The following is a 26,722-nucleotide window of genomic DNA, read 5'->3' as shown; positions in this document are numbered from 1 at the left end:
TGCACATCTTAAAAATACAGTATATATGTGCGGAGGAGAAAAACAGCGTTGGTTTACCTGATGATTTTTAACTTCATCAGGTAAACAGGTTTTCGTTTGCCTTCATCAGAGGAAGGGCCACAGGCCCGAAACAAAAAGTTAAAGTTTTTCTGCAAGTACAGGAAAGTGTGCAGGACTCCTCTTCTCTTTAAACTATCTGTGCAATGTCACTATCACATGTGAAAAACCTTTACACTCTATATATTATGTTTACATTGTACACACTACTTTCTACTGTGTTTTTATTGTACTTCATTCATTTTAATGAGCATATATTGTCACTGAGCACTTTTGCTAAAGGTAAATTTCCCCATAGTGGGACTAATAAAGGATTTTCTTATCTTATATAAGCATATCTTATTTTTGCACTATTCTGATTTGCTCTACGCTTCTTCATCCTATCCATCATGTGTGAATGAATACTATGTTGTACTTTGTACTATGTTTTGAGTACTTACTATGTTGCGTACTTATTCTGTCTACTTATATATTTACACCGGGGATCAGAGAAAATTGTAATCATGTCTATGTCCTGACCTGTACATATGGCAGAATTGACAATAAAGTTGACTTTGACTTATCTGATCCTGTCTTGTCTTGTCTTGTCTTGTCTTATCTTATCTTATCTTATCTTATCTTATCTTATCTTATCTTATCTTATCTTATGTTTCAGACTCACAGAGCATCAGACTTGCAGGAGAAGACACAGCGTGTGTGTAGATGAAGTGAGTTGATGAAGGTGTAAACACACTTTGGCCTCGTTCGCCACCACACACACACACACACACACACACACACACACACACACACACACACACACACACACACACACACACACACACTCATAAGGAACGCCCTGTGCCCGTGACGTTACGCTGAGGGGGCGGGGCCTCGTGCTTTTATGGTGTCTTCAGCCTGACACCTCACTTCCTCACTTCCTGAGCGGCTGCCATCGCTGCTGCAGAGTGAGGGAGAGGAAGAGTGAGGGAGAGGAAGAAGAAAGGTGAGGAAGAAGAAGAGGAGACAGAGGGAGAGACGCAGCAGAGGAGAAGGAGGAAAGTGGGAGCTGCCTGTGGAGGAAGTCACCGGGAAGAGGAGGCTCCGCAGCGGGAGGAAGGCAGCTGAGCAGCGGGGCTATGGCTCAGTCGGCTGCTAACGGTGTGGACCAGGATCTGGCCAGTAAGAGGCTGCACTCCAGGTAGGAAGCGGAGGACCGGAGGGGGGTGGGTGACAGGGGGTCAGGGTGCTGGGTCTGTTAGGGGGAGACACAACAACAGGGAGCGGCTGAATAGGAGAAGAAGAGGAGGGTTATACCAGCCAGCTCCTGTTCTCCTCGGAAGGAGGAGTCAGGCAGGAGAGGGGGGGGGGTTGACCAGCCAGCTCCCTGTGATTTTTATTTTTTTTACATTATTATTAAAGCCCAGGAGCCGGTCACAGCTGCAGCCAGAGCCCGGATCCAAGCCTCATTCCTGGCCCGGGTCATAGAGCTGCTGCGGCTGGAATGTGCCAGACTGAGAGGAGCCTCATAAAATGTGCACGTAGGAGGAAGATACAGTGTGTGCATGTGCATGTGCATGTGCATGCACAGGTTGGACAACATTTGACAGTGCACATGGCTCAGATTTTATAGAGCAGTGAACACAAGATGCACAGATGCCCCGAGTCTGAAAGATAAGATATAATAATAGATGAAAAGATAAGATAATCCTTTATTAGTCCAACTATGGGGAAATTTACCAGCAGCAAGAGTGCACAGTGACAATATACGCTCATTGATATTAATTAAATACAATAAAAACACAATAGAAAGTAGTATGTACAATGTAAACAGAATATATACAGTGTAAAGGTTTTGCACACCTGAGATGGTTCAAACACATTTTAGTGCAGTTACATAGTTCTATTGAAACCTGAGGCATATTAGGTGCATGTGGTCGGTAGCAGTTCGACACATGTTTTTCATACTCGGTGAATATGTGATGACCACGTTCCCTCTCATTTGCACATTGTCTGTCTCATCTTGTGTCACTGTCTGTATATTTGCATGTTGTCAAACAGTTTTAACCCGAGCTTCACACTGTCTGTCAATGGAAGTCCCATCTGAGGACGATCCAACACAAAGATTGTGATTATTCAGTTTTGACAAAACATAATATCAATAACAATAATGACAATACATTTTATTCATATTAAACATTTAACAATGCTCTTTACATATCCTAGACATCATCATAGACAACCATTACATTTAAGGCATTATGTTTATACTTCTTATTACCAGGTAAGCAACTATTATTATTTTCATTTTTGATCATTTACAAACAAATCAAAAGTTTCCCCATAACTTCAGGAATAACAATAAAGCTCAGAATAATCATATTATTCAACCAAAGATAATCTAATAATAATAATATCCCATAAATGGCAATGCAAATTGTCAAAGTCTCACTTTTGAAAAGCCAAAATTGACAAGATCAAAAAGGTTCCTTTTTAATTTTCTGTTGAGCGACTAATCAGTTGATCGATTAATCTCATTTAATGTGTCACCCTACCAATCATGTCATGTGTTTCCTGGCCAATGGTAAAACTTGATGCGTCACTGCTTTATATTTTGACATTTTGAAAATTGCTTATCTCTTATAACACTGAGCTGATCAGGGGCATCCACGTTTTTGTTTTCAATCAAGTGTTGTTGAATCAGTCATATCACCGATGGACTATGCAAAAACAATAAGGTAATTGTGTTAAAACTGTAATGTACTTTATTGTAATGTAGTCACATATTTAACTGACGAACTTTTAGACTTTACAGACTGTCACTGTCTTTATTGAGTGGAACCATAATGAGCTGCTGGGGCTGTTTCTAACTGTTGACCTGCACAGTGACATTCATAAGCCCTGCAAGGTTGTCACGTCCTGACACACACACACACACACACACACACACACACACACACACACACACACACACACACACACACACACACACACACACACACACACTTGAACAAACACAGACACACAAACACACACTTGAACACACACAAAGATAAATACAAAGAGTGCGTCACAGTGCTGCTCACGGTCATATGGTCAGATCTACCCGGTGTGATTGCTCTCCCTCTATTTTACAAACAGATAAAGTCAATACATGACCTTTTCCACCATGAGGGTTGTGGATATATGTATTACGTGTGGGGTCTTTGTCACCAAACAGCTCCTGTAGTCATGTTGGGAGGACGCAACCTATGTGTTTGTCAGGCTCAGTGTGGTTAATGGAAATATTGATCTATCTAAAATACCTTTTTGTTTAGAAATTTGTTATGCTGATTTGGTCACATGATAAACCCATGAAACTGAAATTTCATGTATCTGGGATCATAAGGAGAATAGCGGCTAACCAAGTTTTAAATTTTTCGGGGGACTCTGGCCATATTGTCCTTGTATGTCACATTGAAATGGTCCCATATCGTTTTAAAGCTCTTATCCACCTTATCCATATTTGTCTTAGCAGTATGAGATTTAAAGATTAACAGTGTTCAGAGTGATTACAAAAGTCAGGTTGAATTTCAAATATATATATATGTTTTGAAATTGGTTACATTTTCATCAAAGTTAGTTTATAATATAATCAAGACCTCCAGAAAGTTTGGTCTGTGAGTTGTTGCTGAGATGTCATTACTTATCTGAAGTGGCATCACATTGCTTATTCTTTGCAGTCTTGCACAGTGGTTGATGATCAGTGCCCACAACTGTTTAAGATTATACCGTCACCCTCGTACTGACTAAAAGCAACAACAGTTTCATGTCCTTATTTACACATCATGTGCCTAAGTGGAGGTGTCTTTAAATGTCACCTTATTCTGAAAGGATATATAAGAATCATTGTCATGCTCTTCAGAGACTACATCGTAGATCTTTGAAATGAATGCTTATGAAAATAATGCAGAATATTGTAAATATGACATCATTTATGCAGGGAATCTTGAAATCCGGCCACCAAATAAAAAAAAAATACAATCGATTTCATTCCTGAAAATCTAATGTGATATTGTAACTTAAAAATAAAAAATCTCTGCTTATTCTTGGTCCACAGTTGATGATACTGCTCAGTTAATATCACACACTGACAGCAAGTTTTGTGAGCTCAGGGAAACAGAATCGTGCAGAATGAAAAAGCAGTTTTACAGCAGAATCAGACAAAAGAAGGAAGCCGGAGAAAGCTCTGCTCTAGCTGGAAGAGCCGTGCACTGCAAGAGGAAAAAAACATTCCTAGAGAGTTTCTCTTTGGTTTCCGTGACAACGAGCCGCGGCACTCTGTAATTATGGCTGGATTAGTGTGCAGAGTTTCTTAGCTAAGCCAGGACTCATGGGAACAGAATTTGCAACAAGGATCTATGGATCAAATAAAAGCTCCATTAACAAAAACTTAACTGAACTTATCTTATATAGAATTAAATTCATGTTGTGTTTTCATATATGAGCATTAATTATTGCACCATATATTTTAGTTGCCTTTATGGATTGTCCTACTCCATATTTAACCATATTTGACAGTAATCTGGAGTTGACCTGTACTTATTAACTTGTACTTTCTGAGGTGAATCCAAAGGACTGCTTCCTAAAAACGCACTTTCAGACGCACTTTCATTGTGACATGTTGAAACACTGTGGTTTGATGGAGAGCGTGAAACACCCTCAATTGTCTCCCACGTATTCGAGCTCAAGTCGCAGAGGTACCCAGTCAAGTAGGGTATTCCAGACATCCCTCTCCCCAGCAATGCTTTCCTGCTGGCCTGCTCAGGCCAGATGGGATATGTAATCCCTCCAGAGATTTCTGGGTCGACCCCTGGGTCTTCTCCCAGTTGTGTGTGCCTCAACTATCCCCTTTTGCTGGGAAGGAGAAGCGGTTTGACTTCCAGATTCCCCCCGGATGTCCAAGCTCCTCACCCTATCTCTAAGACGGAGAAAACTCTGTTTGGTCCATTGGTGATGGGTTGGAATGACAAACATTTGCAGTAAATGTATTTTTGCAGAGGCTCAATGAAGTACAGCTGGAAACATAAACTAGAGACTTACTGTATTCTGATTTTGTGCAGTTCCGGTCATGGGCATGCTAAGCTCGTTGAGACACAGTTTTGATCACATATGAATGAATCTAGACCTAGAAAAAGGTTGTTTTAGACTGTTGGTACAAATGCTGATTGTTTGAATATTATTCAATGTTGTTGCACTGTCATGGTAAGAAGGCGGACAGAATGGATATGAATTCACAAAGACCAAAGAAAAGAGTGATACAAGAGGTAGAAGGTGCATTGTGAAATATGGTTCACCTTGTTCTTTTTCCCAGTGAAAGGGCGAACCTGAGACCTTGCGCAGTTTGGCTCACACACAAACCTCAGTTTCACCTCTGTAACTTCCTCCCTGAAACCTGACCAATATATTACATGTGCGCTCTGCTGCCATGGCAACAGCACTGGGAGACTGAATCTCTCAGACCACAGGCAGGCTATTATGGGATGAGTGTCTCTCAAACAGACCAATTAGAGTGGTAATCAGAGGAGAGAAAAGGCAGACCACACTGCACAGATCCATTCTTCTGCCAACCACAAAGATGACAAGAATGAAAGTCACTTTGTGAAAACCATCTCTCAAAAAGACAAATCCCTTGTTGGTCTTTTATTTCTTGTCCTATTTTTTTTCTGACAAGTCCGTAAAGGCCTCTTTCTCAGTCTTTTATCCTTGTTCCGTCTGTCGTTTAACGGTCAGGCTAGCCATCAAGCTGTACTTTTCATTTACCGATTTTGACCTAGATAAGGTGTGATATATTTGCCTCTGACTTTACAACTGCACAGCTGAAGTTCCTTAACCAAGTGGCCAGGCCTTTTTAAGGCTACACCCATTTTCCACAAACCATGAAAACTCAAGGATTTACAACTTTGTGGTAGTTAACATCACCGTCTGCACCTGGACATCTGCTGCCCTTTGTCTGGTCACAACACCCCCGTAGCTACTTGCCTCAACTTTCCCTGAAGACACTGCATTGATATATTTCCAAAGCCTCTGCGTCTACAGTTGACTGAAGTTTTTAGACTTGTTGTGAGTGAAATATTTCATCTTCTTTTGTAGTCGACCTCCATCCTGTAGTCCCCCCCGTTTCATTCTGGCTGAGGGTTCTCAGAGCTGTAGAGTCTCCCCCCATAAAAATCCAGACTGCTGCTGTTAAATCCATTTATTTAATACAGAGGACACGACCTTGCACATTTTTATTGACTGTTTTCTACCCTGGTAACCACCTCTGTCCGCCTTTACAGAGCGATGTTATTGCCAAAAGATGTTTGGAGTGCTTTTGCCCCAGGGCCTGGATGTGTTTTCCCCCACAACAGCACTCATCACATCGCATCATTCGTTATGATGAAGGCAGTTTGGACGTTTCATTTCACCTTTTGGATACTGAACTTTTTATTTTAGATGTTTATTGCGCTCAAAGAGCCACTGGTTAAAACTGAGCTGTTGTAGTGGCAGTAGTTCTAGAGTGATATGACGGCAGCTTCGTCTTGCATCAGACCTTTTGTCCTTCAGGTAAGTTTCCTTTTTAAAATGTCTGTATAACGTCATTGTGGGCTGTCTTATATTTTAATGAGCTGAATTGTTGGTAGTATTTATAATTATCATCATTTATGATTATACATGAGGTACCATCATGTGTCAGGTATAAATGTGGTTAGTTCAGACTTTGCCAGGACAGCCAACAACATCTATCTGGTTAGTTTTAATCCATTGAAAGTTTTTCAACTGAATATTTGGGAGATGTACTCTCACAATATATATTTGTACCACAGTGTAACATTTCATATACATAGGGAGAGAAGGAAGAACTCTGTGTTAGATACTCCTGTGGTGAGTAACACAGGGTCAAACTATGTTTCTAGCTCAATGAGGGTATGCATGGCTACATCCTATGGTGTCAGTCTGTGGTTTCTTAGGCGTCACTGCATTACCTTTGTTTCGAGTAGACCAGAAACAAAAGCACTGCCATGAATCATAAAATTAATGATGGCTGAATTCCATTTAGCCGCTTTAGTTCCAGGGTCCCGTTACCGACACGGCTCACTGGGACACTTGAATAGGACAAAAGCAGTTGTTGTTGTTGATGTTATATTTAGCACATGGGCTTTTTCTGCTCATAACAAGTTGAATGTCTGACGTGGAAAAAAAGTCCTGTCCTGCTCTAAAGGCTCATTTATGCTGCCGTTAACAAGACACATTTGTTTTTAAAACAACGTAACCGTCACTGCCCATATATTTCCATGCGTCCTGTATTTGTCATGGTTGTTAAGCAATGCATCCACTAGAGGGAAGAACAGAGTCGAGAGTTTCTAACAAAACAAACATGGTGATGGTGGAGAAGGTTGTGATTATCTACCTCTTAGGAATGAGGCTAAAGCGGCCACGTTGTACATGGCGGTGGTCCGTGAGGAAATGAAATACTTTGCAACATGTGGATGGTGAAATTTCTTCCTTGTGTTTTATGGATGTCTCGCCTGAACTATCGGCGAAACTGCCCCCCACGATTTTCTTGTGGTACTACTCCATTTCTTCTCTTTTGTCCATATCTGTTAACTTTCAGAAGACGTGCACAAACATGGGCGAAACGAACGTGTACAGACAGATGTCGCCTGTTTACGCATACTTATCTAAGGGTGTGTCTGAGGGTACTGACTCGTGTTTGATTATTTTGTAGTGAAAAGAACAGTTTTTTTTTAAACTTGTGTAAGTTTCGTTTCCATATTCAGTTGTTCAACTGAGAATATCATAATGTTTATTTGAGATTTTAGTTAAAACAATTGATAAACATCAGTACAAGTCTAGTGTTTTCATTCATATCCTGGCATCCCCTTCACTCACAGTCTTATTAGCCCTGGCCGGTGACCTACTGAAGTTTCTGCCGGTGTCAGCAGAGAGTTGGATTAGTCTGGGCCGCTCACTGCGCTGTGTGGTCTCCAGCAACGAGTTGCAGGTCACTGGATTAGCGATCCGCTCTTTCTGTCTCGCATCCTTCCCCTCTGTCTCTCATTGGGGCATTGGTCAAGCTTAGATGAATTGCACTCACTTTGTCGTCACTGGTTTCCCCCCCCCCCCAAGTTGACGAGGGTCAAATGAGAGAACACTTCTTCTTGGGGGCGAAGAACTGAACATCTCAACCTTTTTCATGAAGTCCACTTGGATATGTGAAACCTGCCCTTTGTAGACTCTTGACCAACATGTTTTTGCTTAGAAAAACATTTGAAACTGGATCTGGTCTTTTGTGGAATTTTCTACAATCCCCTCCTGACTGTCTCGGCTTGGAGAGCAGAGGGTCCAACATTTGGTTTTCTGGAACGTTCTCGAGGACTGGACTTGAAAAGCAGATGTGATTCTTGGCTGTTCTCGGACTGCGTGTAGAGCTTTCAGCTGGAATTCTTCCAGGTTTGCTACAATGTTGCTGACATTGTAGATTCTACTGGAGTTATTCAGTGGACAATACTGACTTCATATGGACCTGTTTTTGTAGCTGGAAATCCCATCTATATATATCATATCACTCATAGTCTCATTGTATTTTAAGTGGTAAGTGTACTACTTGAACGGACTGCAATCTCTGTGTAGGGTTTTCGACGTAGCTCTTGCCTGTTAACCCTCATGGCATTTGCGCCCTGCCCTCTGACCGGGGCAGAGAGCGCGACATGTCGACTCGTCCACCGGGGACCCCGACCTCAGGCCATGCTAAAGCCTTTACACTTGGAGCTTCAGGTGTATGTGGACAGAGTGCGAACCAAGCAAAAGCACAGGTACTGCCCAGAACTGTGTTCATCTTGTCGCTTGGTTTTGCAAACCTAGTGACAAATGGTAACTACTCTGGTAAATTACTATTATCAGTTACAATGAATCGTTTTGGCATTAGTGACAGTCCAATTTTTGGCAAGCTGGAAGCCAGAAGTACATTTCATTTTTACATGACTATAGAATACAAACATCGTTGTGGTGAGCATCTCCTTGCAATTCCTTTTTTAATGGTGACTTTTGTAAAAACTGATTTAGATTCGAGGATAATCCTTGCTTAGCTATACATTCTAGTACCTTATCTGGAATTTGGAGCTGCAACCAGATTGGCTGGTCTTCAGTTTATCCTGGATTATGCAATTAATCTGGGATGTACAGTATAGTTCTGGATACAACTCACTGATGAAACCCCTTATTGCACTGGTTGTGACTGCGCTCACTTTGGGACAGATACATCCAATCTGACTAGATGCATCAATATTTAGATTCATGAATATTTGGTACATGCTACACAATACCACACTTATTTTATACTGCTATAATTTGATTGCTATAATTTGATTAATATGTTATAAGAAGAAACTTGTCAATTGACACAAATTTGACATCTCTTTTACCATGTTGGTTTCCTCTTTTATCCAAGTCATAGAAAGCATTCACCATACATAGTATAAAATATGACATTACTTTTAGTCTCTTACTGTCAGAAAATGTTGTAAGGCATCATCGGCTTTATACGCAAAGAAAAAAACTGTCTTTATAAATGCGTCAAGGATTGCATGTAAAAGATCAGGCTCATATGAGCAGTAATGAATGAAAAGTGGATCACGTTTTTCAAGGTGCTCATCTTAGAGCTTAAACTCAGTTGCTAAGGCAACAGTCCACGGATATGGCTGGACCTTGTTGTCATGGTGATACTGCCAATTTGTGCCTTGGCCTGAGAAGAAGTTGCACTGCCTCAATACTAAGGGGCCATATCACTGACATCACTGACCATGCTCGTGTGTTAACAATAGTTACCTGTTTGTTTATGCAACATTTAGGATGGAGGCCTCTTGCCTGGAGTTGGCCTTGGAAGGAGAGCGGCTGTGCAAGGCTGGAGACTTTAAAGGCGGGACAGCGTTCTTTGAGGCAGCCGTTCAGGTCGGCACAGAAGACCTGAAGACCCTCAGTGCCATCTACAGCCAGCTGGGCAATGCTTACTTCTACCTCAAGGAGTATGGCAAAGCCCTGGAGTACCACAGACATGACCTGACCTTGGCCAGGCAAGTTGTGCACCCTTTAATTGAGCCTGACTGATGTTGAATTTTGGGGGCCGCTGCCAACACTGCTATTAAAGACAAAAAATTCCAATACTGCTATATCAGATGAGATATATTCATAAAAAAACATAAAAATCAGGTAATAGAGGCTTGAGTTTCTATTATTTGTTCACCCTCTATAATATTTATCTGTTTTAAGTCCCAGGCGTGAAAGAAAAGTAAAAAGATGTATTTATTTATTCCAGCAAACCAAACCAGATGAATCCCATACAAAACTTACTACACAAATTTATCTCAGATGAAATAGAATTAATATCACCTCTAATGTGAAGGTGCTTTTTTTTTGTCAAGTTGAACAGATTTTATATTGAAAATTATGGATTTTCAGTTTAATATGTTTTTGAGTCATCAGCTAATAAACCAATATAGTTTAGAACAAATGAGCTGCAACAATTAAATTAACTAAAATTCTAAGTTGTGTTCTGATACAATAATCAATGATAAATAATAAGAGATAAATAGAAAGAGAGGTTTGCCTTTGCCTGAATTATGTATTTATGACTCTTCTACTCTTTGATATATAGATGTTGTCAGACGTGGAAGAACCAGGTCACTGTCTCCAACAGATTTGATGTAATGTATCAAATGCATAAAGGATCATCAGCTGATTTAATTTTGTTTTGATTCAGACGATGAATATTCCAAGAAAAGTGAGGGGACTTTCATATAGTAAGAGTCAACAAGGAGCAGCTGGGTATTAAGCTCATATAAGTAATCTGCTCCCCTGCAGTGAGTGCAGCTGGTGTTTCAGCAGGGAAGTGATTAAAGACCCGGGGGAGATTTATCTTGTTAAGTTATGGTCTCACCAGGGCCACTGGGACCTGGTCCTCGGGAAGTGAGCCACCAATTAAAAATAATGCTACACAGCATCTCTTCTTAATGGCTACTGTTTAACTAAATGACTGTGGTCTTTGTTACCTAACACCCAGTGTGTCTTCGTTTGCTTTCTCAGAACAATAGGAGACAGGATCGGAGAAGGAAAAGCCAGTGGGAACCTCGGGAACACGTTGAAAGTGTTGGGGCGCTACGATGAGGCTGTTGTTTGCTGTCAGAGACATTTGGATATTTCTCAAGAGCAGGGGGACAAGGTAACATGCAGGTTTTTATTTCCTTTCAATAGCATGTCCTTAAAAGCTCTTCAGACGCACCAATACATTGAGACCTTTGTATGTTTATCTGCTCCTTAAGCTGGACGTACACTGTGCAGTTTTAGAAATATTGTTAGATTCCAACTGACACTGTTCGAGTAAATCGTTGGCAATTGAAAACCAAAGCTCATGATTGTTGTGCTGCTCGGTCCGACCATCAAGAAACAACCTGATTGCTCACACCGTATGTATCTGTCGGCCCCTCCGGACCAGTCAAACTCTCGTCAAAGAAAAAGAAGTCGAAATTTCTTTCTTTCATAATTGTAGAGAGGGTGAATTGTACTGCCGTCCAAAAAGAGGTGACGACATTTCTCTCCGGTATGTCGGGACATGATAGAAAGAGGAAGAAACATCCATCAGGCAGGTTTGCTGTTGCTTTAGCTCGACCAGCCCGGCCTCTCTGTTTTCTGTCCGGATGATGTGTCAAGTCGCCGTGTTCTGGTTTCACTTTGATTACCATATCACACAGGCAAAGTGAGAAAAAAGGCGCTGAGTTCGGGGATCGATTCGACGGTGCGAGAGCATGAAGACGACTGACCAAAGTTTCTGTCAGAAATTCACCCGACCATCCGACGGCCTGTCAGGAGCCTTCGATCGATCTTGGCTGTTACACTGCACAAGAAACGATTCATGACAAAGCTGGAAATCTGTCCAACCCGACTAACTTTAATCTTTCTTTTCCTTATCTCTATATTTTCTGGCTGTAGGTTGGAGAAGCCCGAGCTCTGTACAACATAGGAAATGTGTTTCATGCAAAGGGCAAACAGCAGTTATGGGGCTGCACCCAGGAACCGGGGGACCTGCCTGCTGAAGTCAGAGACACACTGCAAAGGGCCACTGGATTTTATGAGTATGTATAGTTGACAGTGTCGAGAATGTGCACAACAGAAAATCACAGAAGCAGCATGGAAAATAGAGTTTCACTGCATTCTATGAATTATCAGTTAAATAGGTAAGGGTTACTACTTTGACTCACCTTTGGTGGTTATTCAGCTGTTCCTCAATACGTCTGTGACTGCCCACCACATCTGGATTTGAGTTTTCTCTTAATTTACCTGCAAATTTGCTCAAATTTGTAATTCTATTTTGGTCCAAGCTTTGGCTGCAGCATTTTCACAATTTCACAACCTAAAATGAGCCGTTCTATTCTCTAAAATCTTGCATTTTCATATGCAGAACATGAATTTGCCATTTAGATTGCTTTCCAATGACAGCATGATTATCTGTAGAACAAGTACATTGACTCCATATATTTAAGATACTACTTATCATTTACATTCAGCTACTTAAGTGGTATGTAAATTCCTCTGCAGGATGAACTTGTGCCTGGTGAAAGAACTTGGAGACCGAGCTGCTCAGGGGAGAGCCTACGGGAACCTGGGAAACACCCACTACCTGCTGGGGAACTTTGTCGAAGCGATCAAGTTCCATCGGCAGGTGAGAAACCCGCACAATGTTCACCAGCATCGTGTTCGTGTCTCTACAGCATCCCCCCGTGTGATTTATCAGCCTTGTTAATGTGCCAGAACAGAACGGGGACACTGTGTCAGCAGAACAGCACCCTAACTTTTATAAGTGACACAAGGTTGTTCATCTTGCAGCTGTTCAGTGACTTTGAAGATGCTGTGTTATTATCTGCAGCAGAATGTGTATAAAATGGACTTGATCAGAGGGGAATTGCTTTCAATTATCTTTTATTAATGTTTTGATGAATACAAAATATGAATAAAAGATAATTGAATCTTAAACTTAATATCACAATACTGAACAAGTTTGTATCAACCTCTTGGCCATGAATGTTTTGAGTGTCGTCCCTGCAGCCACAGCATCACATATTAATTTGCCTTGTGTCATTCATCATCCTGTCCACTCTCTTCATTCACTTCTGTCATATGCAGCCCAGAAGTGGTTCCCACTGAATTGAATTAGTGATAACTACCACTAAGTAACAGGAGGTTATGACTTAGTCAAATCACTTTGTGATCAAAGATGGAGGATTGTGTTTGTGATCAAAAGTTGAGCTTTATCCTTTATGACAGACCAAGTCCTAAGTGTTTATTTGATGATGAAGATGTGCAGCATCAGTGTCGCATATTTCATAGTAATAAGAAGATAACCCCTTTATAAAGATGACTACACTCAGTGAATTAGCAAACTGAATGTATTTGCTCCATGTTGAGAAAGCTAGATAAGATTCTACATGCAAAATATTCAGTTTCCAGAGAGAAGGAGGAACTGACCTCTTGTATAGAAAGTGTTGATTACTTTCATTTCACTGAATCCATTTTTATGCAAACTACATAAGAGAATAACTGTCCTTGTGCTCGCTGCCAGCTATGCAGTGAATGCAAGGACAGGGATAGAGTGTGAATACAACATAGTGTTTCATCAAAATATGTGTTATTTCCTAGTGCAGTGCTAATACAAGACAGCAGGCGCTGCTACCTCTACCATGTTTCTCACCTCCCTGAGTTTGTAAGTGGATCCTGATCCATCTCGTGCTGTACCATCACACTGTGTGCAGAGATTGATAGCCCCTGGTAGAAAGGAAAAAAAGGAGGAAATTGGTTTCTGGTGAATCATTGGTAAGAATGGCTTCAGGCTTCCCCGCATGTGTTTCCTGTCACTCTCCTTTGTAAACCACTTGTTTGCTCATGGGAGAAGGCGCTCTCGTTGCCCCATCACAGATCTATCAGTGTGCAACAGAGGAGAGCATGCTGCTTCCAAAGCAGAGGGGCTGATTTGATGCACCACTGCTGCAGCAGCACCTCTGGTGATGAAATGATGTGCTCAGCAGAGCTCACAGCATGAACTTGCGTAACAGCCTGTGCTTGTACACTGGGTCTAAAGAAAAGTCTTAAGAAAAGTAAAATGACGTGATTTGGTTGAACTTACCTGTTTTTTTAATATACATATATTGTGCTGTTGTGGTTTGACTTGACCCTCGCTGCTGTGTCATTCACAGCGATTATCCATTGCCAAAGAATTTGGGGACAAGGCAGCAGAGCGGCGGGCGTACAGTAACCTGGGGAATGCCCTGATCTTCCTGGGCCAGTTCAACACAGCCACAGAGTACTACAGGTGAGGAAAGAGGGCAGTGTGACATCTAGTGGAGGTTGGATGAAATGCAAAAGAGAAAATGAGACTATATGGGAATATAAATGATTCTGATGCATTATTTGAACTCTTAAAACACAAGAAAGAAAAAAACTTTGAAGACTTTGTCTTCATCTACAAAACCTCCCTTCATTTCCCTCTTTACCATAATTTTTCTTTTCCTTCAGGAAAACTTTGCAGCTGTCCAGGCAGCTGAGGGACCAGGTGATGGAGGCTCAGGCCTGCTACAGCCTGGGAAACACCTACACTCTTCTGCAGGAGTATGAGAAGGCCATAGACTACCACCTGAAACACCTGTATATCGCCCAGGAGCTGACTGACAGGTAGAGTTCGTGTAAACTACATCTAATGCAGGCACACACTCGCATGCATAAGCGGAGGAATAGTTTTTTGAATGTGTATATGTGTGTTTGTGGTTTAATAGGGTCGGTGAAGGCCGTGCCTGCTGGAGTCTGGGGAATGCATACGTGTCTTTAGCGAACCACAAACAAGCTCTTCACTATGCACGAAAGCACCTGGACATCTCGAAGGAGGTATGACACAGTATTCGTTAAAAGTTAAAAGTTAAGTCTTCTTGTATTTGAACTAATTAGTTTAATCCTCGTCCCCGTCTTTGTATTTCTCCCTCAGATTGGAGACAGGAATGGGGAACTGACAGCCAGGATGAACGTGGAGCAGCTGATGGAGGTTCTGGGCGTCAATGAGAGCGACCTCTCGCCCTCCAGCTCCGAGTTTGAGATGCAAGGTAACACTTCAAGTTCTTTCTACCTTATTTGTATTTTATAAGTGAGGTGCTGGCAGATCACCTTTGGACAGAGCCAAGCTTTAACTATTCCCAGTCGTAATGCTAAGCTAGCTGGCTGTAGCTTTGTATTTTAAGGATAGAAGTAAGAGTGGTATTGATATCCTAATTGAACTCTCTGCCAAACAAAAATAAGCATATCTCTCAAAATGTGGAACTTTTCCTTTAAACAGGAGTGTATACAAATGAATATAATAAATCACGGAGAGTTTGATTTAAGAGATACTTAAAAAATCTTTGTCATGTACACCTAGTGGATGTTATAAATGGAATGACTTAATACCACTTATTTATTTTGTCATTGAAACATTGCAATACTGTTCCCACTCATTTAAGTTGTTCAGATAATGAGATATGCAATCATTCAGTTTAATTTACATATATCAGAGTGAAGGTCCTTGTTCTTAAGTTGTATTAATTATAACTATTGTGCAATTGACTTAAATAAAATTAGAATTTGCTCTTTAATCATGGTACAGTACAAATGATGTTTAGACCCTTATATGGTCATAATGTAAACTTTAATCTGGTCACATTCAGCAGATTCCAACAATTTACTTCAGATTGAATTCTGTGATGACCTTTGTGGTTGTGTTTCTCCTTGTGATTTATTCAGCTGTAGATTTTGGCACAATGAAAAATGTTCAGTCAAACAAGTAAACAAAAGAATCACATGCCGCTCTTACTCTGAAGGTGGAATTACCCATATACTCAGCCACTGTTTTCCTCTGCGTCAGTGTTTCATGTGACTCGATTTCTTAACCGCCATGGAAGCGAGTTACTCAGTTTCCTTAATCGTGTGTGTGTGTGTGTGTGTGTGTGTGTGTGTGTGTGTGTGTGTGTGTGTGTGTGTGTGTGTGTGTGTGTGTGTGTGTGTGTGTGTGTGTGTGTGTGTGTGTGTGTGTGTGTGTGTGTGTGTGTGTGTGTGTGTGTGTCAGTCACAAAACAATGGCTAATGGGTTTAATTTCAAGTTAAACCCAGGGGTTTAATCATTGGGATTTAAATAAACTTAAAATGAATAATAAAAATAATTGTCACTTTAAAACTATTGATGATAAATAATAATTTTAGATTCTGATCTATTGAACTCTGTATTTGGTGTGTTGTCTTGATTACTGAGAATACTGTTCGTGTTCATAGCTATAGGTCATGTGAAGCTGACTTAAAGTGAGAATGACCTAACACATGTTGTGTTTTGACTGAGTCCACTAAATGTGACCAAGAGCCAAGGGGTTTTCACATTTTCAAAGCAACATAGAGACACAGTCTATTTTCAACTATTTATCCTCAAATAAAGCAGATTATTATAAATGGACCTCAAACGATCCACTCACTCACATAATTGAGAGAACTCGCATAACGAAAGCGTGGAGGAGCTGAACGGTCTTTATCTCTGCAGTCAGCCTGGCTTTTGTGTGATGTTTGCTTTCATGAACCCTTCTCCAGGCAGAAACTCACACCAATGGCCCACATATCCCTCCCTGGTGCAAGGCTGGCAAACAGACTCTTATTCAGATTGTTTGCTCGCTTGTCTCCCTAAACCTCACAGTCTGCGCGCACGTCACAGGACCACTACTGACATTACAGACCGCTGCAGAAAAAAAGAGGACAAACAAAGAGCCCCTTGCATGCTCGAATCAGCAAGTGGAACAAATTTAGAATAAAGTCTATGACAGATTCTAAAGCTGTGGGATATTTAAATGTTTAATTACGTATCTATTTTTTTTTTCATTAGGAGCAAGACCCAAATTCACCAAGAGAAACAGCATGGACAGTGTAGAGCTGTGGAAGTACTCTTCAGACAAGGTGATTTCTCTCCCTCATATTTCAGTCCGGCGCGAGCTGTGTGTGTATCGTGTGATCCCCACACCGCTCCACCAAACCGCCATCGGTCCCTCACGGAAAACAATGTGTCCTTTTTACTGCAGAACGGTGAGAACCAAGACTTGGAGAGTATACCCAGGAGATCCAAGAGTCAGCTGTCACAGCCCGGCAAAAGGAAAGGCTACCCCGACAGTCAGTCGTCGGACGAAAGGCCGTGGTTGGACTCTCCGCTGGACTCTGACGACATCACTGTGCAAGTTCCGCCTCCAGTGCCAGTGAGTGGCTGTTTTTGTTTATTATTGCGATGCATTGCGCGCTCTGATTTCCCCCCCCCCCTTTCCAATCTTTATGCTAAGCTAACCCACTTCTCACAGTAGCTTCATATTATTCGTACAGATAAGAGTGTGAGATCAATCTCCTCATCCCTCAAGGAATATATTTTCATATCCCTTTAAACCTCTATTTTTGGCTTTAGCGTTGTAATTATTAACCTTTCAGGCTTATATGCATCATACAAGATCTACATAAAGATAACAAATGGCAAAGCGTCTAGATCGCCTCCTTGTGGCTGGCTGCAGTATAGGTCATAAACCCTGCCTCCTCCATGTTAACCTATGGGAAATGGACCAAAGTCAAAGTACGCGTTGACATTTTTTGTTCAAAGATGGTTTAACTCATTTTAGGTAGTCCTTATCACACTGATGTTTGTACTTCTGTTAATTTTTCTGGTAAGTTCGGTTTAAATCATCTATTTGATGCTGTAAAAATGCAGTGAAACTGACTGACTCTTCGTTGAGCGCATGTATCCGTGGGACCTACTGCGCAGACTCTGGCTCCAAATGCGCAAGATGGTAGCGTTTGTATTCTGGTTGTTTTGGCTTCTTTTCTGGACAGTGGGAGGAAGTGGAGACGTCTCATCCCTCTTCATATACAGCCTTTCTAATGAGCTATTGCATATTATTTCAGATACACAGCACAGTGTTATTTGCTTATGACAGAAAAACACTGCACAAGCTCTAATTAAATTGCGTGCCTCAAATCTGAAGCAGCGCACCAACATCTGCAATAATAATAATTAATTTTAAATCTAAGATATTCCAGCCATTTATCCTTGAGCCATGAGAGCCCACCTGAGAAAATACGGGAGATGTTATCGAGGGGATCTGACACGCCGACTGCTGAATTCCCTTTTCTACTTTCTCTGTTCTTCGTCCCCTCTCTGACTCGTCTTCAGGGCTTCTGCATTGAAGAAATCGCGAGGAAAAAAATTAGACAGAGTTTAAATTGGGACCGTTTCCTTTAATTTCCCATGAGCTTGTGTAAGATGTCGGCTATGTAGGTATCTTATTAAATGCCCAACGGTGATCCCTTCGCTGTGAACTAGATTCTTAATGAAGATGTGGTTTCACAGCTGTTATATCCCTGATATTCAGCGTTGCCCACAGCATCTAATGGCTGTTTCTGTGACAAAGCTAATTGTTGTAATCAGGAGGCTGATGTCCTAGAAGAGAGAGAACATTACTGGGCTGCATGATGATAGTTCATCACAGGGGGACACAGGGGAAATTGAAGGATACGCTTTTTTTTTTTTTTTTCTCTGCCAATTTTCTAAAAGTAGCTGTGGGTCTGTGAACTTTGGCTGCTCTTCCCAAAAGCTATAAGTCAGAGAGAAATCCACCTTGGGATGACATTAGGATTTACTGTATCTTCAATGTAAATAGATGTAATCCAAATATATTTTAAAAATAAATGGTAAACCAACTTTGTGGAACCATCAAATGAGGATTAGGTTTGATCGTGATTAAGTTATGTTCACAATCTAGCATTTTTATTTTCGTTTTATTTACTTTATGTTGTCAAGTTTTGTCAACTTAAAAATGGCTTAAAAGTGAAGTTAGCGGGTTTTTCCCAAAGCCTCTTTTCCATTGGTTAAAAAACCCACTTACACACACTAATATCTGGCTTTTGTCTGCTGTGGGAATGGAGACAATCATCGTTCAGTCCCTGGTCAAATTTGTTTTTTATCGGCTCTGGCTCCAATCAGCAGTGATGGAAACATGAAACCTGGATGAACATGCTAATTTCTTCTTTATCTTGGCAGTGTAGACTTTGTAGAATTTAAAAAAAAAAAAAAAAAAAAATTCAGACTACCCTAGATTTGTAATGTTGTTTTTCACATCTTGAGAGGAAAATACAACAGCGATTTATTTTTTATTTTTCTTCTTTCTTCTCTGTATCGTGCAAGATGCAACACTGGCAAGACAGCGAGGTGAGGGAGCTTTTCAATTCCAGACACATTTGTGATGTCAAACACGGCAAATAGATTTCTTATTACTTCCTTTGTCATCCATGATGGCATCACCTCACAGAACTGTAGCTGTGAAACACACATACACACAACATCATTTCTTCTGTCACTGTCTTCCTGCCTCTTTTCGCTCTCTCATTATCACGTGTTCCTCTCCCCCTCGTTCTCTCCCTCTGGCCTACTTGATTAATTGGACAATGCAGAAAAGGGAAGTGAGTTGATCTGCACGGAGGCCGTGGGGGGGACAAGGACCCAACTGCTATAAGTCACACCTGATCCAAATAAATAAAAACCACAGCGTCGCCTTTCTAATGCGGCGCCACCGTCTCTCGCTGGCGGCCGATGCTGGCGTGCAGTTTACTCATCGATGGAGCCATCTTTACACCCCAGTGCTCCCCTTCGCCCACCACCAGCAGCTCTCTCCTGATAATGTGACCTTGATCACAGAACCGCCATCCTCCCCACAGGGTCAGCCCCCCCCACCCCCTCTCATTTGCTTCCCATAATGAGTTGTTTTCCCACAGTGAACGGGACGGGACAAAAATGGCCTGCAGTAGAGCCGCAGAGGGAGAGAGAGAGAGAGGGAGAGGAGGAGTGAGGGGATGGTAGAGATTAAAAGGAGGAAGAAATAGAGGGATAGACAAGGAGAGGAAATTGGAGGGAGGGAGTTGAGTACAGCAGGCGAGCAGAGAGAGAGAGGGAGAGAGAGTGATGTAAAGTGGTGGGAGACAGTAGGGGGAGACGGGGGGAGTGTGAGCGAGGTGTGTGTGCGGACAGAGCGAGGGGGAAAAGAGAGCTCGGAGAGAGAGAGAGAGAGCTCGGAGAGAGAGAGAGAGAGATAGCGAGTCGGAAAGATAGAGGACAAAGACAAAGTGCCGCTGGTAAGATGATTCAATTACGTTTTACAGCTTGAATAACAAGACGGTGCAAAGGACACTGGAGGTTACTAACTTTTCTCCCGTAGATGTTTGACACTGTGGAGTAACAGTGTGTTGCGTCGAGAGGTATTTCACTGTTTAAATAAGTAAAATGTATGTTGAACCATGGTGGGATTTTTGTAATAGAAAACGTAGCCGTGGAGAAGCAGAGATTCTGCTGCCTGATATCAGGAGTCTGCTGACACCGACCTGCTGCGCAGTTTGCTCTAGGCAAAGTGGTTTTCAATTTTTCAACTAGTTGCTGTCAAATCTTCTTTTGTTTTGGTCGTACACATTTTACCACTTTAAGGAGTTAATATAGTCTCATTGTTATTTGGGTCAGTTTGTTGAGGCGTGGTCGGGAGGGACAGTATCGTCAGAAAGTCTTTTTAATGAGGATCAGCCTGTCACGACCTCTGCTGCTTCTGTGCAACTCTGCAGCACAGTGTCGTGGGTTTTGTTTGTTATCACCGAGGTGTAAGATGTTTTGTGGAATACGTGAAGCTGAAGAGGGACTAAATAAATTTAAATGCACGAGAAGACACGTCATCCGTTATAAAACTATATTCATAACATTTCACTGTCAACCATCCTGTGATACTGTTGCGCAACTATTAGTTTAAAATAATTGGGAGGGAATCTAAGAAATTTATTCTATTGTTTTTTGTTTAGTTATTGATTCTAAGACTTGTTTGGCATTTTCTTTAAATTTTTGCAAACGCTGCTTTATTGTAACTGATTGATTGAAGAATTTTTGGGGGATTTTATTGATTATTTTGAAATGTTCTGGCCACAGCTTATCTTCTGTTGTCAACGGTTCATGTTCCAGATTTGAGGATATTCCAGTTTTTACTCTGCAGTTTTCCAGAGACTAAACCCGGTCCTTGGAACAGACCTCAGGGATTTCTAAGAGAAGCCTTTGACATTTGTAGGATAAGTTGGATGAAGTATAAAATTCAAACTGCTGTTGTATTATTGAACATTATTTAATTCACGATGCAGTGGAAAGCTTGTTTTTTATATTTTATTGTTTTTGCTGCTATCTGATCTCTGTTGGCAGTTTTGTCCGTCGGCATCACAAGACCTGACCACCTGATTGCCAGAATACTTGGTCGAACATAATTTTTTAAAAATAAAATCCAAATCATTGTTGATAAAAGAATTATCCCCTTCAGTTGCAAAGCTGCAAAACAATAATTTAGACTGTGACAGTGGGTGAGAGCATCACTAACACAAAGTGGACTTTAATGACTTGGCTTGACAGTGATTGAATAATTGATCAGCTGATCATTAATTAGAGTTACACGCACATTACGGGCTCTGCCAACTGATTCTGAAACCAACAGCTGGAGTTTAACAACTTCCCTGCTCATGTGTGGAAGTTAAAAATAAAGGAAGCATTTTATGTTAAGTGACACTTTTATTATTATTATTATTATTATTATTATTATTATTATTATTATTATATAACATATTTTACAGAGCACACAGTCAATCTAAGAACAACAAAACGTGAAAAATATAAACAGAAGGTATGAGGAGTGATTTAAAAGATAACATTGACTTCGCTCATTTAGCTCTGATGGAAAAACCACACAACCCTATCATACTAAAAAGCAGCTACAGCTTCATCTCTTGATATTTCCACCTGATTTTCCAGGTTACCACCACGTGATCCCTTTTTACTTACATGTAAATGGGTTGTTTATTTTTACATTCTGTGATATGGTCCAAGCTTCAGTATCTAGGTCAAGGTAGTCTCACCAGGAAGGCCCGTCCCCTCGTGAGTTAATCACCTCCACACAAGCTGGCCGTCTTCATGATCCTCATTATGCAACTCATAATGGAATTGAGTTTAATGATTTCACCTGCGGATCATGTTTCTTGGATAAAGGCACAGTTTCGACATAACTAAGTCATCCAGGAAAAAGTGAACCATATTATTTTTTTTCATAAACCAAGTCAGTTGGGATTGGCTCCTGCTGCAGAGTGAAGCACAGAATAGTTTTTTTGTGACCTAAAGATAATGAAAACAGTAAAAGCTTGATAAAAGAAGGCCACTCAAAGGACACAAACCTTAACCAAGGCCCAACAGTAGCCTTATGAAACCATATTTAAATTCACTAGATCCTGATTTTTTTTTTTGGGGGGGGGATCTGCACCAAATTCTTCACGCTCACAGATATAAGTCAAAATCCATCCATGAGAAATCAATGGCGCTGTTGAAAGTGTAAAGAAAGTGAAAGGAAATCCTGGATCTGGATACCAAACCACATCCTTCCACCAAGTTTCGTGGTAATACGTTCAGTAGTTTTTGTGCAACCTGCTAACCAACAGGAGGTAATGACAGGGTTTCAAGATGGTCGCAAAGACGGCTCTGTTCACCTGTTGTTGTTTTTGATTTCCTTTTTAGAAGTTGGGCCGTGACCCCTCCGATGAAGACTGCTTCTTTGACCTCCTCAGCAAGTTCCAGAGCAGCCGCATGGATGACCAGCGCTGCCACCTTGATGAGGCACAGAACGGCGAAGATGCTGAGAACGCCGCGCTGAACGACATGATAGGTCAGTGGAGCTTTAATTTTAGTTAAACACTTAGAATTAATTTTGAATTTTAGTTACGTGAACTCATTTGCACCATGTGGAAATCCCTGTGATGTCACCAATTGTTATGTGCCGTTTTGAAGCCTTGAGTTTGGAATTTTGGCCGGCGCCATTTTAGTATTTTGAAACCAGAAGTAAGGTATTGGGAGGAGCAGGGGGGGGCTGACTGAGAGTTTAGGGAAACTACACGCCCACCGACATCTGCGACCTCTACCCATTGGATGGTACTAGCTTTCAATCACATGGTATCCATGCCGCAATGCATATCGCATTTTATTGTCTATTATACTCAAAATGGGACCAGAATTTACAAAATGAACATCGTGCTGGTTTGAAGAAGACTTGAAACCAACATAACCCATGAACTGTGGGGTCATTTTTTTGTCAGGCTATGATTTTCACTAACTGGGCTCCTCCCTCTCCTCTTAGATCCTGCATTTACCACCTCCCCCCAGACTGAGGAGCTGTTCGATTTGATCGCCAGCTCCCAGAGCCGCCGCCTCGACGACCAGCGGGTAAATCTTGGTAACCTCCCGGGCCTGAGGATTACCCATAACAACCTGGGACACCTGGTGGGCGAGGGAGATCATCAGGAGCCCAGCGACGACTTCTTCAACATGCTTATCAAGTGCCAGGTGAGAACACCACTCGCATATGAGAAGAACTCAAGTTTTTGATCCTCGTATATTCTTTATTATTAGCTATATAGACTTTGGAGAAGGTTGTCATGGAAACATTGGGTCTTAAGTCGAAGTCAAACATGGACTCGGTAGTGTTATGTCACATTTTTCACTCCGCTCCCTAAATGTATTGATCTTTCTGCCCACAGTCCTCCAGGATTGATGACCAGCGATGCTCCCCGCCAGAAGCCGGCCCCCACGCGCCCACGGTGCCCGACGAAGACTTCTTCAGTCTGATCCAGAGGGTGCAGGCCAAGCGTATGGACGAGCAGCGCGTCCAGCTGCCCTCAGACGACCAGGACGACCCCGAGTCGCCTGATCCGGAGCCGCCTGGCGGGTTTTCCAGCTAGGACTCGGTGAATAACACTGCACAACTCTATGTCAAAGAAAGTTAAAAAATTAAATAAAAAAAAAAAGCAGGAGAAAAAACGAAAAGAAGGACAAGCTGACATTCAACACCTAAGGCTGAACTAACACGTTTTCATGTTTTTTTAACAACAAGACAAAATTCCATGTGCAATAGGCGGTAACCTATGAAATGTTGCTCGGTGTGTTATGCTCTAAATGTGTGTAAATATAAGCAGAAAGACGGCAGAAACGATGCAAGGTGGTTGAGGGAATGAAGACAACACAAGGTTAAGTTTGAAACGTGCAAATGTGTCTTCAATCTAATGCCTTAATCAGCATTTTTCAGACTCAAGATTGTATTCACTGGTGTCAGCTGTGGTTTTTAGAAGCACATGACGGACATACAGTATCTTATCAAGTCGTGGAAATCACAGAGATTCAATGACGGAAGCGGAGTTTAGGGAAATATGAGAACGAAATTGTAGATTTGCACTGAAACATGAGGATTTCTAACAAATTGTGTCAATTCAGTCCCTCAGATCGATGCTGCTTTTATCATTTGATTTGTGCGGTTCCCAGTGCTCCCAGAGAACTAGTGTTATTTGTGCAGTAACAGTATTAAACGCGGCCTCCCAGTGTTAAAACAAACTGTTTCTGTCAGCGTGAACAAGATCGATATGCAACATTTCACTTCCGCCAACAAAGTCAAGACGGACTCGATTAAGAGCCACATCGCTGTCTATGATGTGAATTCATGCATTTTTTTAAAATGCATCAGCCTCCTCACACAGTATACAGTAACCAAGGTTACTGGCCAAATGATTGAAAGAAGTTGCTTATTTCATAGATTTTAAGATTTAGAGTTGTGCGATAATTCAACGTCCGGTTCGTATCTCTACTCGTTTAAAACAAAATAGTGATGTCCAAACTGTTCTGAACATCTGATAACAGACTACTACTTACTGCCATTATTATTATTTTCATCATTAACTAACATAGAAATAAAAACTGATGCATAAGGTGGGTGCTAATGCCATGAACATTATTGAGTTCTAGTTTGTGGTGCTGGTACAGTGCCTCCCTGTGGTCAGAATGTTGTATTACTTCTGTTGAGCTACAGAGTGTTGGGGATGAAGGACATTTCCTTTCCTGAATATTTGCAGGGCCGCACTGTAACGCTAATATTCTGCTCCAGGTACGACAACTGTGAAAACTCTCATCTGGTTTCAGCTGCAAGGTTTTGCAAACTTCTACCTTGTAATTTAGAGATACTTTTTGCAGCAGCAGCAGCATAGGCAAAATGAGGTAGTCGATTTTCCTTTCTATCCATTTGTTGTTATGAAAGCAAGTGACGTAAAAACTGCATAACATTTCTAAATTGAATGTACAGAGCAAAACAAATTTAATCTTTTTATCCAGAATTATTGCTTAACTAATTTTTGTACCTCAATCCTTTTAGAGTTGCTGAGTTCTGAACCAGAACGCATCATTTGATTCACCTCTCTTTGATAAACGACACATTGGGAGATACATTTAATATGTCCTCCTTTCTGGTTTTTGTGAATTAACATTTTTAGAAAGTACTCGGTACGCTTCTGTTTGTCTCTGCCATAATTTGTACATATAAATATATTTTGTATTTATGTTCCTTTTCGAGGACGTGAATATGTCCTTTCATGCTTTTAATAAAATGTTACAGATGTTTTGTTGGTCTCCGTTTTTGTGAAGTTGTGCCTCTGCGCCGCCAACAAACAACAAATTTGGTAGAAGTGTTCAGTTGGACTCACGCTCGAGCTGATTAGAATTTGGTGGTCAAAGGTCATAGGTCAAGGCCACCGTGACCTAACTAAGCCCATATGTTGCCTTGTGAACATGGTATCTCAAGTTTGCCTCCTCAATTTTTTACCAGGAAGTGTACAACTACTGGGCAGTGATTAGGGCCCGAACACCTAAAAGTGTGAAGGCCCTATTGCTTTTCGTTTTATTATTCAGGAAAATTAATCACATTTTTGACGGCTGGAAAATACTCAAACTCACCAAACTCGTCAGTCGTCAGGCCTGATGAAAATGTACGTATTCTGGGGTAATTCAAAATGGGCGTGGCAAAATGGCCTAACTGCGCCCCCTAAAACGCAGCAATTCCGTCTGGTTTAACCGATCTTCACGACATTCGGTACATGGTATCATGACCGGACGAAAAAAAAAGCCCGGCACCAATTTGATTAACGCAACAGGAAGTCGGACATTTTGGATTTTTGCCGTTTTACACGTTGTGTATTTTAACAAACTCATTTAATCAGATCAACGTGGAATTCGGTGAGTGTCATCTTGACTCCTTGGAGATGAAAACTAAGTCAAATTGTGAGTTTTCGTCACACTGTGTGGCGTGGCATCAAAGTTTGATGATTCGCCAAAAAAGAGGGATTTATTATAACTCCTCTGTGCATTGTCCAATCCGCCTCAAGCCTCTTTCACAAGATCACAGTCCCTCCCTGAACAGATCCATGTGTCAATATTGACTCATCGTCACAGTGCTTTACAATAAACCGCTCAAATGAGCTCAGACAAGACCATGGTCAGAATTGTGACATTAACTCAAACCGTGTAGACATTGAGGTGCACTAAAGGTTGATCCTTCGCCAAAAGAGACAAAGTTTTCATAACTCCACTGTGCATTGTCCAATCAGCACCGAAATTCTGTCACATGATCAGTGTCCCGGCCTGAACAGCTCCATATGTCAATATTAACTCAGAGTCATAGCGCCATCTACTTAGTTGTCTGAAACAGGAAGT

At 41.3% G+C, this 26,722-nt stretch overlaps 1 protein-coding gene across 3 annotated transcripts; it reads left to right on the top strand.

Moving 5' to 3' along the window:
• Positions 1 to 958: 958 nt before the first annotated feature.
• Positions 959 to 25,634, top strand: gpsm1b (G protein signaling modulator 1b). Of its 3 annotated transcripts, none has more exons than XM_035184668.2 (14): positions 959 to 1,237; positions 9,906 to 10,127; positions 11,137 to 11,272; positions 12,040 to 12,182; positions 12,646 to 12,769; positions 14,298 to 14,413; positions 14,617 to 14,772; positions 14,874 to 14,982; positions 15,080 to 15,194; positions 16,988 to 17,058; positions 17,181 to 17,351; positions 22,715 to 22,862; positions 23,331 to 23,536; positions 23,731 to 25,634. In XM_035184668.2, the coding sequence occupies exons 1-14, from the start codon at positions 1,176 to 1,178 to the stop codon at positions 23,929 to 23,931; spliced, it is 1,980 nt and encodes a 659-aa protein (XP_035040559.1). In that variant the 5' UTR covers positions 959 to 1,175; the 3' UTR covers positions 23,932 to 25,634. The 3 variants fall into 3 exon arrangements, with proteins under 3 accessions (XP_035040559.1, XP_035040560.1, XP_035040558.1); XM_035184669.2 differs by lacking the exon at positions 959 to 1,237 and adding an exon at positions 6,463 to 6,621; XM_035184667.2 differs by lacking the exon at positions 959 to 1,237 and adding an exon at positions 8,206 to 8,870.
• Positions 25,635 to 26,722: the final 1,088 nt, after the last annotated feature.

The sequence above is a fragment of the Hippoglossus stenolepis genome, chromosome 18 (assembly GCF_022539355.2).
Source record: "Hippoglossus stenolepis isolate QCI-W04-F060 chromosome 18, HSTE1.2, whole genome shotgun sequence".
Classification (NCBI taxonomy): domain Eukaryota; kingdom Metazoa; phylum Chordata; class Actinopteri; order Pleuronectiformes; family Pleuronectidae; genus Hippoglossus; species Hippoglossus stenolepis.
The sequence above is the reverse complement of the archived record's forward strand: the minus strand, read 5'-3'. Positions and strand labels throughout refer to the sequence as shown.